We start from the raw sequence: 20,756 nt of genomic DNA on the forward strand, positions 1-20,756 counted from the left end.
GAAAAACATGAAGTCCAAAATTTACCTCACAGCACAGTGTATTACTTATTAGTGTATTTGCGCAGAGTAACAGAGTAGAAAAATGGAATAGAAATACACTTGGTTCTGTACAAAATCTTTAATACACACAAACAGTAAAACTTTTGAAGACAAGTATAAGAACAGTTTTAAGTTAATTCTACCATCTAAACATCACCTTAGGTTGATTACCATAAAAAAACATCCAAATACAAAGAATATAAAAATCCAGTAACAAATAATAAAGAAGCCTGTGTTTATATTGCAGCAAAAGCAACAGCCTCAGGTTTTATAGGCACCCAAAACTAGATATTCAGTCTCTCATATAGAACACAAAGCCCTCCTCTGTGCTTAAACCTCTGTGTACTGTATTCTTCACCCACAAACACAAACACAGTTACTACCTCTGACCCCACCAAAGCCCTTAAACAGGAGAGCACTGGCATTCCTTTCTGGAAGAAACCTTAAAGCTAAACTCCCAGGCATCCCTGGGTTCACTTCAGTATGAAAAAGGTATTTCACCCTTTTTGACATATGGGGTCACTTTAACCACTGCCTCTTTGTATTTAAATTGTCAGTGTTACTGTTATGATACATTATTCACGGATATTTATCAGTGTTTTTTATTCAGTAAGTGTGTCAGTATGTGGTGGATTGATCAAAAAAGCCTTACAAACTGTCTTAAAGACCAACGCTTAAAGATGCTGCTTTGTCTCTTTCATGTAAGAATGACGGAAAACAATACGAACAGTTATGTCACTCAGAAAATCACTTCACTGGCAAGTATTAGACATTCACTAGCAATTATTAGACTTTCGCTGGCAAGTATTAGACCCATTTTTGAACCCATCTGACAGTTAAATATCAATTTTCTGCAAATTCACTATTAACACAACCTCAATCATTAATGGCATGGCAAATCAAAACACTTTCAGTGAGTGTTTCTGGTGAAAAAACAAAGCATGTAAAACTAAAAATCTGTGTTTAACTGAAAAACTAAGGTACCACTTCTTCTGAGGTAAGGTTTATAATGAATCCATATGTCAAAGAAGAACTTTTTAATGTACACGTACACTGCTCACCTTTGAACCAGCACTATGCACTTCACATTCTAGGTGATAAATCCAAACTTTGAGAGGATGGTGCTCTTCCATTCTTTCTTCCTCATTCTCTTTTTTTGGATGTATCTTCTCAAGATCACCAGTGGTCAGTTGACAGAAAACAAAACGTATCAGATTTTTCACTTGAAACATCCCATATTTGCCATTCAGCCTTCACCAATGGGGCTTCATCTGCTAGGCGTTTCTTTCATTACTCCAAAGCACACTCACAGCATACCTCCCATTACCACTGTCAGAGTGGAGATAGCCCTATTACAGAGGGGGATACCATTTGTTGTAGCTTGTGGTGACTGGCTTTGGAAGGTCTTAAACAGGTGATCAGTGCTATCCATGATAAGTCTCTCACCTGGGCATGTCAGTGTAGCCTCTGAGATAATAAAAAAGAAGCAGAAAATTGAAAAAATATTAGTATAAACATAAACATAAATGTAAACATAAATCTCTCTTACACCTGGAATCACATCTCCAAAAAGGGCTTGGATGTACAGTAAATTCTCTTACATTAAGCATGTATTAATGTATTAAAACATAAAATGACTTCTTGTGTGAGGTAATTACATAGAATCAAAGAGAGAGAGAGAAGGGAATTAGGATGTGTAATCAGACAGAGGAAAGTGATTAACCTTATCTTTGTGGCTCTGCTGATGAGCATTCAGCTCCACTGGATCTGAGAATATCTTTTGGCAGAAAGGACACACCAGTTCTGGCATGGTTTTCCTCACTGTTTGAGCTAAATCTGGAGAACAGTGGTATTTCGCTCTGTCCTCTGATTTCACCCAGTGCTGTTCTCTGTGTCTGTGAACGACACTGATCACAGATGGCCTGCTGTCTCTCCACTCCCTCCCTGCTGCTCTATCCGGTTCCACTCTGGCACACTCTGACATGGAACCAAAGGGTTTTTGAGATGCGCTGTCTAGATCCACTACTTTGTGAGAATCGATTCCACCCTTGGTGAGGTAAACATATTTTGAGCTTCTGAAATGCCTATCCTTCTCTTCACAGTGAGAAGATGAGTTTGATGGCAGGCTGCCACTGCTGGTAGCTGGGTTTGACTTTCCCGGGTGTTGCCAAGGAAGAGGACGTTCCGGACTCGGACTCCTCTCCCTCTTCCCTTGGGATCTTGTTCCGCTCCCCTGGTTCATTCTCAAAGAGTCCGACAGAGAAGGTTTTGCAGAGTCTGTGGAGCCTCCCTCTGCCCTGGCTCTGAGCAGACTGGAGCTCCAGCTCTCCAGTGGAGGCACAGACAGCTGCTGGATGCAACGATGAAGGGATGGGTAATCCACATACTTAAATTTGGGTACCTTCTCCTTAGGGCTTGCAGGACTATGGCCTGGTGCCTTTCCTAGCTGGCATGATGCTAACCAGCCATCTAGAGGAGGCACTGAGAGCTGCTGAATGCACTGATGTAGAGACGGGAAGTCCACATACTGAAAACGTGGCACCTTTCGCGGAACATCGGAGATCTCCTCTTTCCTGATCTTCGCATGTGCGGAGGTCAAGTCAACCTGTTCCCTGACCTCCCGTCTGACTTCTGCATTTTGCTCTGATTGGTGAGCTGAACCAGAGAGCTTGGGGTTTCCTCCACCATCTGGAGGGAGGCGATTCCTGTCCTCCATGACCAGAGCTACGCAGTACGGCTGTTGTCACCTACAGGAAACAACATCAACAACAACAAATGCTTATTGATATGAAATAATTAAATAAATAAATAATAAATAAAAGGAATTTAGTAGTCACTCAGCGGCTGTAGGGACAATAGCCAATCACAGTAAGTCAAAGGGCTAAAGCAGCTATAGCTGTGGGCGAGTTACGTCCCCTAGCACTGACTGACAGGATGGAAAAGTCGGTGGTATATGGAAGGACATGGTAAAGGTTATTTAAGATTCATGACATGTTTAATTCGTGCATTCAAAAACAGTGTAAGTTTTACGAGTTCCACTGAACCATAAATAATCAGTTATATCCAGACAAATAGGACTTTGCAGGCATAAGGTAATTAGCTTTCCAAGACGGCCAGTTAGGCCCCTCTAGTTGCAATGTGAGTCCAGGTCATAATATACATCTGCTGGACCTTCAAGACAAACATTAACATAACAACTAGTTCCAGTTGATGGAGCAGGATCAGTTTACAGCTACATCCCGAGGACGTGCACTAGTTTTGAGGACAGTGTTTTCCCCGGTGTAACAGAAACGTACAACCTGTTCAACCTGTCATTGCGGTGCCACAGGCCCTATCATCTCATATTTCATTGTAAACACACACTGTGCAGGAGCAACCCTTGCTACCAGCACCTATCCAAACAAATTCACGTGCCCTCACAGAGAGGTCACATGCACAGTTTAGAAACTTTCCGGTTATAATAACAACAAGCGATGATTTCCATGGCAACTGTTCTCTCTGAGTACTTCTTCCACAGTTTAGCTCCACAGTGATTTTACCTGTGGAGAGAGAGAGAGAGAGAGAGAGAGAGAGAGGGAGAAAGACAGAGAGAGAGCTGCTCTCTCAGTCCTGTGTCAAAGATATAAATAGCTCTGCAGGTATGAAGTAAAAGAGAAAAGTAGGTCAGAGCCAGACAGACTGCATTTGCCGGAGGCTAAAAACAAAATATCTGTCACATACTACAATCTCAGAGTCTTATGCTAATTGGTAAGTTCAGAGCCAAGAACACCTGATATTGCCTAGGAAAAGCTGTAGATCCATCCACTATGTTCCCAAGGCACAGGACTTAGAGATGAAAGGTAACAGATTCAAGGTCAATAACAACAGTAAGATGCTCTGAGTCATCTTTAATGGCGGCTGGATTTCACCCCCCCCCCCCCCTCCCCCCCCCGGGCAAAATGTTGTTATTGACCTTCAGTAAAATCATATTGCTCCAGCAGTTTGATAAGAACACTATTTGACAAGCCTGTTGGTTAATGCAGTCATTCATATCCAACTGAGTAGCTGGAAATTTGAAATGTATGTGTGCTTACATCCTTACCAGTCCATGAAAGTACTGTTCAACAGCTGACTGCTAGTAACTTCATCCACAGCAATAGATACAACCCCAACGGAATAGTATAAAAACTTAGTTCTAGTGTTTCTCTTTTTTCACGGAATCATGGAACACCCTGTACACATCCTGGCACAGAATATAAAACACACACAAGAACTCGCCCTGGAGCCCTGCCGATGAGTGAGGGGAGGGGGGGCAGCCGTGCTCTACATTTGTACACACAGTGCTGTGTGTGAGGAATTGGGTCACGCGCGATGGCCTACATTTCGAGGGTTTGTTGTCTTCGCTGTTCCCTCCCCACGTTTATTTGGGGTGGCCTCGCCTTCAGTGCCAGAATCCAGAATCGTGCAGCAATATTGTAGCTGCAGTTGAAAGGCGCTCACGCGCACTCTCTCTCTCTCTCCCCTCTCTTGCTCTCTGTTTGAGGGCCCCAAAACCACATTGCTTGAACTGCACGAGTGCTTCCAACATGTTAATGCTACGGATAATTTGGAGTCCACTGATGCGTAATAATTTAAACCCGTCACTATCCGAGAACGTGATCATGGCGTGAGTAGAGACAGCAAAAACAATAATGTGTCATTTACTTAAACCTGCTAAATACAACGTTAACTACATAACAGTTACTTTAACTACATATCAGTATGCATCGTCACTGTTAGGCACAAATCATGTTGACAGAGAAAAACGCGATCACTTGTTTACCAATTAACTATGGTGATGAGAAGAATTGCTTTAACAACAAAACCAAAGCTTGGATTTGCACCATTTTAGAGATGACAAGGTCTCCGCAAAAACAATTTTTTTTTAATTCTTCTAATTTTACCTTACGTTACCGTAGTTCCTGGCGGTCCTGTGAAGCCTTCGTTGATGTACTCTGCATTGTGTGCGATTCAATTTATAGCAGTCAACAATGTATCAACATGGTAAATATTAAACCCCTCTCTTTTGGCAAAAAATAATATTTGAAAAAACGGTATCACTTGAATGAGAAGTAAGTCATTTGGTTTCTGCAAGGTCTAATTTGGACTACTAGAATTAAAAAGTATTATTTATCCTGGCACTGCAATAGCTGCACTTTCCCAGAAACAGTTGCTTAATGTGTTTTGCTGTGGTTCAGACCTCGAAACCACTATCTGAGCTCTGATAGATCGGCGCTAAGGCCAATCACAGATTTGTCACGTTTTATACCACACCTATGGATTCCGCCTCTATCAAGAAATAAAGTCCAATCAGTGAGCTGGTTTTGTGTAAATGGGTGGAGTCCCTCTGCCCTAGTTCTACGCAAATTGCGATTCAACTCAGATTCTTCTGACTGGAGTCCTCCATACGGTTGCGTTGTGATGTAGAGCCTTCTAAACATTTAAATCGATCCTGCATTTCACAGCCAGAGAGAAAGCAGTAGAAAAGTAGACACACGGCACTCCTTACGCTTGCCCTGTATGTTTTGCGTCTTAGAAATCTGTGAGGCATAACAAAAATATTTATAACAATGTAACATTTATAACAATATACCTGAGATATTACCAAAATTCGGTACCACTGTTCCGGTGTGTCCTATTTAAGCTGCATCTACAATAGGTTACTCATTAGATTATTTTCTCACTGTGTGACTTTATTGGTATATCTGTCCGAAACTATCCAAAGTCACTCCTGTATGGTTTGTGTATGTGTAGGCTTTTTCTGTAGCCCAGTGGTCATTTGACTTAAAAAGTATCAACTGTAAATAGAACATTTTCACCTGGTTTTCTGCACTTTAAACAGTAGCTGACTGAATGTATAACCCAAATACCCTGATATAGGCAGACCCAACAAAAGTGAATTTAGACAGCTCTGCTCTTAATCGTGTGCCCATATCCTGCAACATACAATATAGGATGATTTAGAAAAATAATCTTTTGGTTACATCACTCTGCAAATTGTTTGCCATGGGAATCTCAAAATTTGGCCATACTTACCCGAAGATGAATCCATTGTGGGGCATGATGTTTGTGTTGTCTAATCTGATTTTAAATCAGTACCATGTCTCTCTCATACAAACATATACACACAATCGCACCCCTTTGTGTGCATACACACAGACACACACACATATGCACACACGCACAACACACATGCACACACCTCGTCTCTCTCCTTATCCCATACATTGCCTCTCATCCATGAAAGGGTGTTTGGTTGCATATAGGAAACAGGTAAGGAGGGTCATCACTAGAACCGTTTTTTTTATTTACACAATCACAATAAAATGAAACAAAATGCTCAGAAATACATTTGAAATGTAACTTAACCCTAATGTAACTTAGCTGAATAGCTGTGAGAGAAAACTGCCTGTCTGCTTGACTGATGACGTAACATGGTGCATGGTACACATAGAACGTCATACTTTTTCATTCGTGAGGTCTCGGGGGACTATTGTTAGACTGCCACCGATCTGGTCATTAAACAGATAGATTTAACAATCGCAAAAATATTCCATTTGAGTAAAATGTTTTCATTTTTTTTTTACAGCTGACCAATTACGCCTTATTGTCAAAGGCATAATTATAATCAAACTTACATCACTTTCCATGAAAATCAGACATTTAAACCCCAAGAATAAAAGAAATCTGTAAATCATTTAAAAAAAAAAAGCCACATGCATCGATAGAAATATCATCAGCACATCTGTTTTAGAGAATATAATATGCTGCACAGAAGAAAGAGCAGTCGCATGTAAATAAAGAAATACTGTTTAAAAGGAGAAGTTATTAGCATTTCTTATGTGTAATATAAAATCTAGACTACATTATAGAGAACAGACTGATCCTTTACCTTTTAATAATTCACAGGATGGATGCAACTTCAGTTTTTCAGAATCATAATTTTAAAGGATTTAAATGACAGAGTAAAGTTTCAAGTTACATGTCTCATGCCCTTTACTGAGGGAGAGTGAGAGAAAGATGGTTGACATTTATAAAAAAAAAAATGGTGAAAAATGTTTGTTTTTGTTGGTTTGTGTTTTGGGTAGAAACAAGTCAGATTTCAGTTTGTCTGAATATCTCCTCCTGTTTCTGAACTTTTGGACTGTTACAAAATATTTTTTTTAAAAAGACAATAAATTGGTAACGTAATCGTCATACTGTCAAAGGATCTATGCTTTGGAGCCAGCATGAAACATATTTTTGTTTAAGCTGTATGTATACAGAACCTGCCAAGTAATCCCTTTGTATGTTAACAGTGCATGTTCACATCATGAGCTGTGAGCATGCACTGTTTGGTGGTTTAAAAAGAAACCAAAGAAATGTCTCCAAAATTTCTACAGGGCAGAAAGAGAGACTTTATAATAGCAACATAAGGTGTGTCAGTGATGACCAGGAAGAACACTCAGTTCTTTCAATTCTGCCACTCTTTCCTTGCCCAGTTGTGATAGTGCAACATCTCTAACATTATGTGCAGTACATGATACAACTCTTTATAATGTCTACACAGTTGAACAGGTGCCTTTGCTTGACCACAGCCGGAGTGCAGTTCATGTTCAGAGTCTCAGATGAACGAGCTCACTTATGTTGTCTTTACAGAGGAAGTGATAGGTTGAGCATGATAATTCTCTGAGGGTTTCCCTTGGATCCGTTTGTACCACTCCGTGGATCAGCTAAGGGTGCTCAGTGGCTTGGATATCCTGCAGTGCCCAAACATACCCTGCATTCCAGTCCCGCCCCTCTCTTTCAAGTCCCCTGAATCCTATTGGCTGTTTGGAGGAAAGTAGGAAGCCTGCTGGAATGCACAGAGGACAAGAGATGCTACAGAGAAATGACACAGACCTGCTGTCTAGTTGTCATATCATGAGGTTTTCTTTAAACTAATAAGGCTTATTAAGGGCTTGAACTACAGAAGTATTCAAATGTGCTAGTAATATGCTGAACGCTGAGACTAAAAATCCTGAGTACAATGAGATCTGTAGACATTGGCAAGGAAACACTAATTGAGCTTATGAAGTTGTCTAATTGGAGTTAGGGCAGGTAGAGTAGAATTATGTACCTTAGTTTTCTAACCCATCTTCTTCTGCCGATCCAAGAATCTCTGTCTCCTGTCCGTTGGAATTTCGTCCAAGCTGATACCATGATTACTCGCCCTGTATGACATCATAGAATTAGACTATTATAGCCACAGTAATTTTAATACAACAGCACAGCTACTTGTTGTTTGGAAAGCAGTAGAGGAAGACTGATGGGTTGAGTAATTTTTATATTTAAGTCAGTTAAATATCTGTGGACAACCATTGCATGAGATCAGTGTGGTCATTTTAGTTATATTTTGTGGCCCTGTATTGTGAAAAACGATAATCGAAATTATACATGAAGTAGAAATGTCAAATAACCATTGGCTATCAAATAGGCAATTAGAAACCAGTCTCAAAATAATTGGTGGATGCACATCATTACTTAAACTGGCCTTTAAAAACTGGAAGAATCAGATTAGTCTGCTGCCCGTCTTTTTGAAATGAACAAGTGTGTTCTGAATCAAAACAGCACCCAGAGAAAGACACTCTCACAGCATTTAAAAATAAAACTAAAATAGCTTTGCATTACCACCTTATAAAATATACAGTACATTGTTTCCATATTACATCATCTAAATCAGAGAGCGGACTTTACTCACACAATACTCATGGAGAAAATGAATTTTTATCAGGTCGTGTCTCTGGAATACCATGGACACAGATAGTAGTAGAGGGACTGAAAGCAATACATCACTCATTTCCCATAGTTTCTTCTCATTTACACCTTTTTTTGATGTCCGTGCCATGGACAGATGAATAAAACAAGTAGAAGGGAGAAGAGGTTTTTAGATCTTACCCTGGGGTAAGGTCAGGTGGTACAGGCAGTGGCTTGTCGAATCCATCTCTTCCAACCAACCAATATGTCTCCTCTACTCCTTTACCCTGTTACACAATTGAGAGATAAAGTTAGTATAGGAGCAACAGACAGAAAGTGTGTGTGTGTGTGTGTGTGTGTGTGTGTGTGTGTGTGTGTGTGTTGCAATACAGTGTGTGGTCATACCTTCAGCTCTGTCCTGCCCCTGACGTCAATTTTGTATCCCAGTTTCAGACTGTTTAGAACATCGACTGTGCTCTGGTTGACATGGATTCTATAAGCTGTCAATATTAAACACAGTATTGGATACATGCACTGGAATACACATAGCAAATACACAAAAGCACAAACACACACACACACACACACACACACACAGATACATTCAGAGTTATTGGATATTCAGTTGTCGCTTGGATTGATTCTAAGACAGCTACAAAAGGTACAGTATTAACCAGACATAGCAGTTTAATTACAGTTGCATCCAGCTTTCTGTTGCTGCAGTGGTTTGGAATTCACTGTAGCATATTGTCTAATCATCCTCTAAAACATCCACCACACCTACTCTACAAACTCATTTACTGAGTTTCAGGCTACTCCTCCGTGAAGTGACCAAGTGACTGAGAAGTGAAAACGATTTCAGCTGCGATTTCAACAGTTTCAACTCAACTGCACAAGATGGCATAATGGTACAGACACACTCATGCACATGTTTTGGAACTGTCTATACATAACATTTTGGTTTGATTGACCAACTAGCTTTTCAGACATATTAGCCTAGACGCTAAAGTCCCTCTCCCGTCAATGCTTTTCTCCTCTCCACTCTCCTTGCTACTCCAAGAAGTGCTTTTAGCCCCTAAAAGGTCATTTGATTGTAATCAGTGTCTTTAGATTTATAGATGCAGAATATTTGCCTTGCAAAAGTCATAACATTTCTAGTACACTCTGTGGCTTATATTAGTCATGTGCACTTCTCTACACTTCCAGCTTGGTGATGAAATTTATCATAATGTTTACACTCTGTATTTCCCAGGCATTCCAGGAATTTTTATTGATTGATTGATTGTAGTTCCTCAATGTATGTGTTTACTGTATTCCTATTTTATTTCAGTGATGGATAACCATAGGCTAGTTTAAATGCTGGGATATTTTCAGAAATAAAGGGCATCTAAAGAGTGCAGTAGTTTTGTTCATTTTTTTCTGTACACTAAATAGCCACTAGATGCCACTACAGTACTGAATGGACAGTGTCTCTATAAACATTTGTTTCCTCACTAAACTCTCTTTGCCTGCCAAAAACTTTTTCTAGCTAAGTATCTCAAGTCACTCAAGTTAAGCTGACAGTTTACTCTAGATTTTAGAATTATTCAGAATATCGTAATATTAATATATAGTTTTCACTGTGTCACTCCAACACAAAGTTATCTGAGATTTCAACTGCTGAATTAAAAAAAATGTATGAGTGACTTGCAGAGCATAAATTAGTTCACCTTCAAATGAGAATAAATAAGACTATAAAAACGCTTAAAAAGAAAAGGCCTTTGTGTTTTGGGGTTAGATTTCTCTTTAAAAAAGACATAACGTGCTATCAGGGAATTGGAAGAGCGACCGAGAACATCCGAGAGATTTGCACATCTGATGGAAGGTCTGTTAGGAGGTTGGATAGTTCAGGGTTATAGAGGAGAATGTGTTCTTGGAGGACACTACCATTAAAGCCTGAATTTTCTTTCTAATTCGGCTGAGAGCCTTAAAGGATTACTAAGCACTCCTCACCTTAAAGCTCTCTGAGCCTCTCACTAACATGAACAGGACACATGGCCTAGGCCTTTTATCAGACACACACACACACACACACACACACACACATATCCTCTAGCCAGACCCACTCTCCACACCCCACTCTCGCACCTGGGTCACATACAGAGTAACCCTTTATTTAAACAAGAACTCCCACATTAAAATAAGATGAAAATCAGGGCTTGAGTTCCAACCCCTCACCACCCATACACACACAAACACACACACAAACACAGATATTAAGTAATTTGCCACACTCACGCAACCCTGTGGACTCCATTCGGGAAGCTGTATTGACAGTGTCCCCAAACAGACAGTATCGTGGCATTGTCAAACCCACCACTCCAGCAACAACTGGACCTAAAGGGCACAAATGCACACACACACACACACACACACCCGCACGCACGCACACGCACACACACACACACACACGCGCACACGCACACGCACACGCACACTCATTAGTCCTAATCTAACATCTATCATCTAATGTCTAACGTGTACACAGTACTAATCAAGCTCAACTCTAAAATCTTTTACGTTCGCAATTATCTAAAAAGATATAAACTGAACTCCAAGATCTTAGTTCCACAGACAAATATGGAAACATTTGACAGCTAAGAAGGCATTTTACAGGGCCTTTTATATTTGCACTACATCCTGGATAAGATGGACAAACTAAGTGCACTATTTACAGAATACCAGTGAAGTTGATCAAAAGCTGTAGTCATAGATACTGTTAAACATTTGAATTAAGTTCTGAGCGTTTTGGAGTCTAGTCAGGTTCCACTGCAGGTCATAATGAGATGGGAGTAAGCGAGGCCATCACTTTGGTATCTAATTGGATGAGTGTACTAATTGGATGAATGCTTTGGATTTACATTTCACTTGTTCTTGGAATGCTGTACTATCTGAGGATCAAGTATAAATACTGTTTTACATTTAGAAACATGTTCAGCACAGACAGTTGAAAGTAGCACCGCATGTCATGTCATATGAGATTAAATACCATCAGATCTGAGGGTCCCTGTTGGATTGTTTTGGATCGACCTTTGTAGTTATCCGTGTGTGTGTGTGTGTGTGTGTGCACGTGCGTGTGTGTCTGGTCAGCTGTAAAACGCACCAGAATGGAGGCCAATGCGGATCTTGACTTTGACATCGGGCATGTGTCTCATTTTAAAAGTTCCAATACAGTGGAGAATGTCGAGAGACATGTTGGACATCTCTGCAGCGTGGCGGTTACCATTCCGGTTAGGCACTCCAGATGCAACCATGTAGGCATCACCAATGGTCTCCACCTATGGACCAGTGAGGCAGGAGTAAAGACACACACACACACACACACACACACACACACAAACACAAAAAAGATTAACATTTGTCGACGCATATTGCACAGCAAGCATACTAAACTCACAGTGAGATATGTCTTTGTATAATAGTTGTATATATTTGTACACACAAGCAAACCAACTACATGAAATTGCCCTGCCAAATCAAGTCTGATATTTGATATCTGCTGAAAAGATAAATGTCAATCATATAAGATGACATGAGGTAACTGAGGCTCTTAGCCAGACAGTACCTTGTAGACGTCATGCTGTCCAATGATGGAGTCAAACAGAGTGTAGAGATCATTAAGCAGGTCGACAACCTCAATGGGTTCACTCAAGGCAGAGATGGTGGTGAAACCCACGATGTCACTGAAGTACAGCGTAACATCGTTGAAATACTCAGGTTTCACAGGTTTCCCTTTTTTCAGAGCCAAAGCTACAGACCTGAAAGAAAGAAAGAAAGAAAGAAAGAAAGAAAGAAAGAAAGAAAGAAAGAAAGAAAAAGAAAGAGGTGAATCCAAATGGAGGATTGAAGGAAAAAGTAGGGAGCTACTCTCATTCTTAGCTTGTGTGTGTGTGTGTGTGTGTGTGTGTGTGTGTCTGTCTGTGTGTCTGTGCGTGCACATGCAGAGATCATTGAGAAGGTACAGAAGGTACATGTTTGGGGGGGCCGGGGGCGTCTTTGTGTTTATGATTGACTTACTTGGGCAGCATTTGGGCCACCAAGGCATCTGTTTTCTGTCTCTCCACCTCCAATTCCTCTGTTCTTTCTCTGATCAGGTCCTCCAAGTTGGAGGAGTACTGCTCCAACATACGCAGCATGGAGTCTATGATATTAGTCTTCTTCCCTCTACTGACATTTTTAAACTACACAAAGGGAGAAAGAACAGATAAGGGAAGCGTTTCAACATGCTGTACTTCAAGAATTTGTGTACATGTGTATGCGCGTGTGTGTAACTGACCTGTCTGAAGATGTCCTCAAATGTGGGTCTCTTGTCAGGCTCTTCACTCCAGGCCTGTTTCATGATTTGAATAACTTCCAAAGGAGCTTCATCCACTGAGACCGTCGGCCGACAAAGAGGAGGGGGGTTCCGTATCTTCTCAATGATCTCTGCATGTGCACACACAGACAGACAGACAGACAGACAGACAGAAAGACACACACACACACACATGAACACAGACATTAATAGGATGACGCTGATCAGTCAGACTGATTTTTTGGTAAAGCAATGTCGTGTAATGGCAAAAAAAAAATGCACCAGCTTTCAGTGTTAGAAGTTCTAATGCAAAGCTGAATGAAAGCTCAATGGCCCAATGGCAGAGCTGAAAACAGACTGAGTGAGAGTGAGTCTCACCTTTAGGGGGCATGTCCAGCATGCAGAACGGGGTGCAGCGTGAGATCACCTCCTGCATGATGATAGCAAAGCTGTAGACGTCTCCCGGATAGGTACCTAACTTCTGAAGCCTTGGGTCCCTCAGAATTTCTGGAGCTGTCCAAAGCTGATCTGTACCAGAAAGAGGTGCAGATTGAAGGCGGAGAGATGCAGAGATACCAAAAAGTAGAAGATCAAGAGAGAAAAACCAGTACATTAGAGAGTACACAGAGCAGAGGTAAAAAGAAGATAAGCAGGACATCAGCACAGAGAGAAGCAGATATTATTCTCTAACTCAATGCACCGTGCCTTCCTGTGATTGCAGCATGCAGGTTACATCACTCAAATATACTCGAGTCCTATTAGACATACACACCCTCTGGTCTGCTGTCATCCAGGGTGATGTTCTGACAGTTGAGAATCTCGTTGAAGCCATATTCTGTCACCTTCAGCACAAAGCGACCATCAACTACACAGTTCCTGGACTTGAGACGTCCATGAGCAATACCACGATTATGAAGGTACTTCATTCCCTGAGAAGAAAGCGGGAAGGGCAGAGAAGGAGGAAAGACAGCAAAAGAGAGAAAGATTAGAATGTTATCTCCAGTGTCTCAAAAAAAACCCCATAAAAACAAGCTGTAGATATCAACACTCGGTGACCAATTTATTAAGAACTCTACTGTGACCATGGAAATGGATAGTTTGCTACATCCTGTGGCTTGTTATATACATATGGAAGACAGAAAGTTGTTGAGAGATTCAGCTCGTGTTTGAGGTGTAACACACCCACAGATGTGCAAAACGGCATCTCAGAGCATACAACTCATCTCTTCTTTTCATGAATGGGCTATAGCAGCAGAAACCACGCCAGGTTCCCCTCCTCTCAGCTACGAAAGAATCTGTTCACTTGGGATAGACTTCCACTCATCAACACTCAGAATTATTAGAGGAACATGAAAATGAGTTCATTTTACTTTAGTAGGTAGTGTAGTCACCAGACCTCAACCCAACCCCACATCTTCAGGATCTTTTTGAAATGACATGAAATGGGTTCATTGTGACATGAATGGATCATCGTTCAGTCCACAGCAACTACATGATACCATCGCTTCAGCATATATCATAAACCTTGTGGAAAGATTCTGACACCTTGTAGAATCCATGTTACAAAGAATTCAGGCTAGAGGTGAAGCAGAGTCCAAACTAGTGTAAGATGGGTATACAACAACAGTTACATCTGTCTCACATGTGTGGTTATCTCTTTGTGTAATTTATTACTTTATAATCCAATGAATGAGCATTTGATTTATTGTAGAATGTCTATTTATTGTAGTATACTAATTGTAATTAGTATGGCCAGTGACTGATTGCTTGACTTCTTGATTACTTGAGTTTGTTTACTGCCCCTCACCCTGATGAGGTCCATCAGTAAGGAGGATTTAAACATCCAATCCAGTCTCATCTCCTCGTTATTGAGCAGATCCTCCAGACTGCCCCTGGTACAGTGCTCTGTCACAATGCCGAAGAGTCCAGAGTCCATAAACAGGCCCAGGAACAGGTTCAGATTCTCGTGCCGCATATCCCGCAACTGTGGTGAGAGAAAGAGAGAAGGAAAGAAAGTGAGTGAGGAGTAGAAGAAGGATGAAGAAAGGGGGCATGTTAAAGAGTAGATAATAGGTCAAGTTTGCTTATTCATTTACTGTCTCATTCCCTTTGTCATTCACTCACTCACTCTCTCACTCACTCGCTCATTCTATCATTCACTCTCTCTCTCGCATTTTCTTACTCACTCACTCACTTACTCATTCACTCGCTCACTCACTTACCTACTCACTCACTCACTCACTCACTCATTCACTCGCTCACTCACTTACCTACTCACTCACTCACTCACTCTCTTACTCACTCACTCATTCTATCATTAACTCTCTCTCGCATTTTCTCACTCACTCACTCACTCATTCACCCACTCACTAACTCACTCATTTTATCATTCACTCGCTCTCTCATTTTGTCACTCACTCACTCACTCACTCACTCACTCGTTCACTCACTCACTCACTCATTCCATCATTCACTCTCTCTTGCATTTTCTTACTCACTCACTCGCTTACTCATTCACTCGCTCACTCACTTACCTACTCATTCACTCACTCATTCACTCGCTCACTCACTCACTCATTCTATCATTCACTCGCTCTCTCATTTTGTCACTCACTCACTCACTCACTCACTCATTTCTCTCTCCCACACTTTCTTGTTCACTTACCTTGGTAAAGATAGCTTGGGTGTTCTCATTGATCTCTGTCACTACAGTGCCACTGGGACATTTTTTCAGCCAAACCCAGTCACCCTGGTAACCCCAAGACATGTTATCAAAAAAACTGAGTAAACTCATTTGTGCGCACGCAAATAGAAAAATACAAACACACACACACACACACACACACACACACATACACACGCTGAATATCATTTATGACTGTTAAAAAACAAATTCCTCCAGCCCAGCTGTGAAGCTATTAAATTAATCTCATGTCGTCTCACCTCAAAGACAGCCACATTTGAGTTGTCCACTGTGGATGTGATGTAACTTCGGCCTGAGACTGAGTGACGAGGAGTTTTTATGTCTAGCTGACTTTTCATAATACTGTCATCATTTAATTTCTAGAGAGAGACAGACAGAGAGAGATAGATAGTTGGAAAGAGAGAGAGAGAGAGCGAGAGAGAGAGAGAGGGTAGAAAAAATAAGCAGGTATAGTTAATCAGTTGCTCACGTGTTGCACCCACACCACACTAAATTCAACAACACCATCATTGCATATGATAAGTGCACAGATAGATGCAATGCAAAAAACAGATGGGTGATTGTGTGTGAATCATGCCTATCAGAGACCTGTAAAGAGAGAGAATGACGGAGTGAAGAAAGAGAATGAGAGAGTGAAGAAAGAGAATGAAAGAGTGAAGAAAGAGAATGACAGAGTGAAGAAAGAGAATGACAGGGTGAAGAAAGAGAACGACAGAGTGAAGGGGAGAACGGGAGATGGGGAGGAGAGAAAGAAAGCTTCACTGACCCTTTTGCTGAGTTGGGTGTTGATGAAGACCAAGTCGTCAAGAGTGAGGATAATCTTTGTGGGAGCTCCTATTCCTCCCATTCCTCCTCCGAAACTTGTCAAAATACCCACCCGTCCTCCTCTCCTGAGCACACGTAAAGAGTGAGTGAAAGATGTAAGTCTTTGGACATAAATCCAAGTAGACATAGAAGCATACATGCACACACACACACACACACACACACACATACCCGCACACACACATACATAGACACAAGTTCCTAATGGGAGAAAAATTCAAGCAGGGCATTTTTGATCAGGAGTGTAATATATGTATCGCAAAAATTAGGTATAGACCAGATGAGTCCTTACTTCATATGGAGGAAAAGAACACCAGCTCCTCCCAGTAATCCACAGAACAAGAGGAACAAAAAGAAGAGTGTCACTCCATCCATACCTAAAAGGCAGAGAGAGAGAGGGGGAGAGAGAGAGAGAGAGACAGAGAGAGAGATAAATTCGCAATGTGTCAGTTTCATGGATGAGTTAACTTTTAGACTAACCTCATATAACCCCTGGCTCTTGACCAATAAGAGCAGATTCTCTCTCACCTCCACTGCAGGCAATGTACGGGTTGAACCAACAGTTAGAGTCACTGCTGGGTGTCCCTCCTGCAAAATGAATAGAGCGCCCCAGGTACTTCAGCCCTCCAAATTTGCCGAAAGTGTGAGGGGCTTCAAGGGCGTGCGTGACATGAAGCTTGGCTCCTGATCCATCAGTATCCAAGACTACGTAGCGACACTGCATCCCCTCTCCTTCAGTGCCTGAAGAAATGGGCTGGTTAAAGCCAGTGAACTCAAAACCTCCCTCGTTATGAGCTAATGCATCGCCCGACACCCAGCGTCCTCCTCCGCTCTGTCTGCTTTGCTCCACTGCCATCGCGGTGTAGTATAACATGTTATAGATGGTTCCAAAGAATGGAGACACCTACAGAGAGAGAGAGAGAGACAATCATAGTCTTTATCAGGGGCACAATCAGTGGATTTCGCTCACTAACAATACATTCATCAAAGACCAATATGTACATTGTGATTCCATCATATCAGCACAGTACTTTTTAGATAATTAGACAAATTGTTATGATGGTAATAATGAAGTACACTGTATAAATGATTAAATAAATAGGTAAGCTACATTAACTTTGTGCAGCAATTATTTTATGTGAAGTAAGTATGCAGACAATACAGATGCTCCTCACATAGTCTCAGAAATTTATCATTTTCTTCACACATATAAATCAGTACCTCTCAACCTGTGCCAGTATTTCATCAATTTAGCTTTTCCATTGAGAATATCAAAATATTGTTAAAATATTCTCTCATATTGTTGTTCTTACCATGAATGATTCATTTACACATATCTGAATGCAACTGTACTGTATTGCACAATGCTTGGTATAAATTTCAAGCAGTCCAGTCTTAATGAACATTTACTTTGAAAGTTTGGACATCCGTAAAATTGTTAGACAGCTAAAAGTTTTTATGAACACTTGTTTTAATTATTAGACAAACAGCTCTGAGTTATTCTTGTTAATTTCAACTTATCTATCAACTAAAAAAGTCTCTGTGGAGATGAGGATCACTCGTTTTCAAAGAAAACTGGCTTTAAGCTTACAACAGTGAACGTCACACAGGGGCAGAAAGTGCTGTTTCCTGCTGCATTGTTGTCTACTATCTCTCTGTTCTGGCACTAACCCTATCTTAGGACCCTTGGATCACCTGCTCAAAACCAAAATTAAACACTGTGCAAGCTTAAACACTGCACCAACTTATACTCTGTGCCAACTTAAAGACTGCACCAACTTATACTCTGCATCAAATTAAACACTGCACCAACTTATACACTGCACCAACTTATACACTTTTTCTTGTCTTATACTCCAACATTGTCTCACTTATTCAATATAAAACACTTTAACACTTTGCATCAGTTCACGGTGTATCACACTTATACAGAAAGTTCCGGACTTGCCCACCCCCAGTCTGACCTGCTCTGGCGGGGTGCTGGTCCGGACCTCATAACTGTCCTGCGCAGCTTTGAAGGCCTCGTAGAAGTTTTGCTCTCCGGAATCTATGGTAACAGTTAACACTCCGTCATATGCTCGACGAAGTTTGGTGTTATTGGCCAGAATGGGATACTCCACGTCTTTATAGGGTAAAGAGTAGAGCAGCGTGTCGTACGGAATGAAGATGTACCCTCGGTCTATCATTCGCATGTCCATCGCCGTGGTCAGCAATTTATTTTGGGCGTCACCACCAATTAACACTGAATGCATACACATGATCACCACTGCAAAGAGATCAGGAGGATGTTTGGAGGAGAGGAAGAAGAGGAGGAAGAGGAAGAAGAGGAATATGGATAGTAGAGACAAGAAGGACAGAGGAATTGGAGGACAGGATGATAATGGTAATATCAGTAATGTTAGTAAATGATAATAAATGATCATTTTAATAAATGAGCTGAATACAAAAGATTAATCTAAAATTAATCTAATGATTTCATTGTTTGTGTATTGTTTGCTTACTTCTCCTCAGCAGTCATAAATATCATAACAAACACATTCACAACAAAGTTTAAAGTGTGATATTTTTCTAAATTGCAACACCCCCCACACCCACATGTCCACCATCCCTTAACTTCATTTACATATTCATCAATATCACATTCTCCTGCTAGTGGTCCAAAAGCTTTGTACCTATGAATGAGGCCCCACTGATAAATGGTACGATCACACGGTATTATGTACAAAACTATATACACACACAAACCCACACACACACACACACACACACACAATAACACACCTCGAACCCGATCTGCCTCCCGAATCCTCTGCAGGGCCCTACGAGGACCCTCCTTGTCCATCTCCATGGTAACCACTGTGCTGACAGGCAGGCCAAGCGCTCGTAGTGATGACGCCAATTGATGCCCTGTCGATTCCCATAGGTCCCCCTCTTCGGAGATGATGCCCACGTGCGCCCAACGAAAAAAACGCAGCACAGAGAAGAGGACGCGTGAGGCGAGCGGGAGCGGCCGTAGGAACGTAGGATATGTTGCCTCGTCCATTTCGGGATCCAGACACGCCCACGACAGGATGCCTTTGTTCCAGTTCTTCCCCAGCAAAGCGGCAGAAGCGCAGTAACCGGGATTGGCTGGCCCCAAGAAGGCAGAACCGTAGCCCTCCAGCTCGGCAAATCGTGCAAGGGCACGGGAGCTCTGACAGTCTTCGTTGACCAATGTGTAGTCATACCAGTAGCCCTTATTGAGGTAAGGGTCTTTGTTGATACGTGCTGTGGCAAGCCGTGCAGCCAAATCGGGAAGCGCTTTGGAGAATATGGGATCACACGTCCAAGGCCCCACCACGGCTATTTTAAAGGTGGTGCCCCAGGCCTCACACGGCAGATAGGATAACATCATCAGAGGCACCAACAGCCAGTTTCCCAACCATCTGTTCCAACGCAGTACTGGTGTTGAGCACGCGCCGATTAGGGGGTCGTGGTGTGTTGTCTCTGAATGTTGTCTGGGTTGCTTTCGTTGCCTCTGCTGTCGTCTGGAAGGTTCTGGGTGCCATCGTGGATGGTGAGACAGACCAAGGAGGAAGCTAGAACGTCTTTGCGATGACATTTTGATGTTCTTCAGATTTCAGCAATGGGGTGAGGGATGGGAAAATGAGAGTTTGTCTTGGGTAGACAGAAACTTTGTGTAGGAATACAGGTGAAAGTGTGTGAGTGTGTGTGTGTTTAATGAGATATGAGATGGAGAGTGGCTAATGCAGCCACCTCGTCCTGACTGGTTCTACCCACAGTACACTGTGGGGCACTAGCCTAAGGCTGACACCTGCATTCCACAATCCCCAGCCATTACTGCATGTTAATGTGGGTGTTGTATGTACAATGTGTGTGTGTGTGTGTGTGTGGAGGGGTGTTTTATGTGAGGAATAGATGAGGTAGATACGAAAGACATTGAGGGGAAAGGTTGTTGGAAGGTGAAGACAGACAAGGATGGAAAAAGAAGAGGAAAGTCAGACACACAGAAAACTTTAAAACTTGCTTTTAAATCAGTTACATTTGCTTTTAAACTCTTTAATAAGCATTTTTTTTTTTACCTGCAGTAACTGCAAAGGAAATAATTAAATTTTTCTAAGG

At 41.6% G+C, this 20,756-nt stretch overlaps 2 protein-coding genes across 2 annotated transcripts; both read right to left on the bottom strand.

Annotated features, from left to right (window-relative positions):
• Positions 1-1,991: 1,991 nt before the first annotated feature.
• Positions 1,992-4,982, bottom strand: si:ch211-284e13.6 (uncharacterized). The gene is made up of 3 exons (XM_030783104.1): positions 4,962-4,982; positions 2,124-2,786; positions 1,992-2,016 (listed from the first exon to the last, which is right to left on the bottom strand). Exons 2-3 carry the CDS (start codon positions 2,753-2,755, stop codon positions 1,992-1,994), a joined length of 657 nt encoding a protein of 218 aa, XP_030638964.1. The 5' UTR covers positions 2,756-2,786; positions 4,962-4,982.
• A 3,182-nt stretch (positions 4,983-8,164) lies between these two features.
• On the bottom strand, positions 8,165-20,235 carry gucy2d (guanylate cyclase 2D, retinal). Its single transcript, XM_030781628.1, has 18 exons — positions 19,416-20,235; positions 18,599-18,900; positions 17,163-17,538; positions 16,927-17,011; positions 16,576-16,699; positions 16,049-16,168; positions 15,771-15,854; positions 14,913-15,089; positions 13,878-14,034; positions 13,484-13,633; positions 13,088-13,236; positions 12,829-12,992; positions 12,377-12,569; positions 11,915-12,089; positions 11,050-11,148; positions 9,178-9,272; positions 8,974-9,059; positions 8,165-8,249 (listed from the first exon to the last, which is right to left on the bottom strand). Exons 1-18 carry the CDS (start codon positions 20,233-20,235, stop codon positions 8,165-8,167), a joined length of 3,441 nt encoding a protein of 1,146 aa, XP_030637488.1.
• Positions 20,236-20,756: the final 521 nt, after the last annotated feature.

Source organism: Chanos chanos, chromosome 8, assembly GCF_902362185.1.
Source record: "Chanos chanos chromosome 8, fChaCha1.1, whole genome shotgun sequence".
Taxonomy (NCBI): Eukaryota; Metazoa; Chordata; class Actinopteri; order Gonorynchiformes; family Chanidae; genus Chanos; species Chanos chanos.

Bases quoted from the DNA above. Each gene is read 5' to 3' on its own strand.
- si:ch211-284e13.6 (XM_030783104.1), bottom strand. From the start codon at position 2,755: ATGGAGGACAGGAATCGCCTCCCTCCAGATGGTGGAGGAAACCCCAAG. The intron at 2,017-2,123 runs GCATTTCAGAAG...GTTCCATGTCAG, and splicing joins CACTGTGAAGAGAAGGATAG to AGTGTGCCAGAGTGGAACCG.
- gucy2d (XM_030781628.1), bottom strand. From the start codon at position 20,235: ATGTCATCGCAAAGACGTTCTAGCTTCCTCCTTGGTCTGTCTCACCAT. The intron at 16,700-16,926 runs GTAAGGACTCAT...ACGTGTGCTCAG, and splicing joins GTTCTTTTCCTCCATATGAA to GAGAGGAGGACGGGTGGGTA. The intron at 15,855-16,048 runs GTGAGACGACAT...TGGGGTTACCAG, and splicing joins CAAATGTGGCTGTCTTTGAG to GGTGACTGGGTTTGGCTGAA.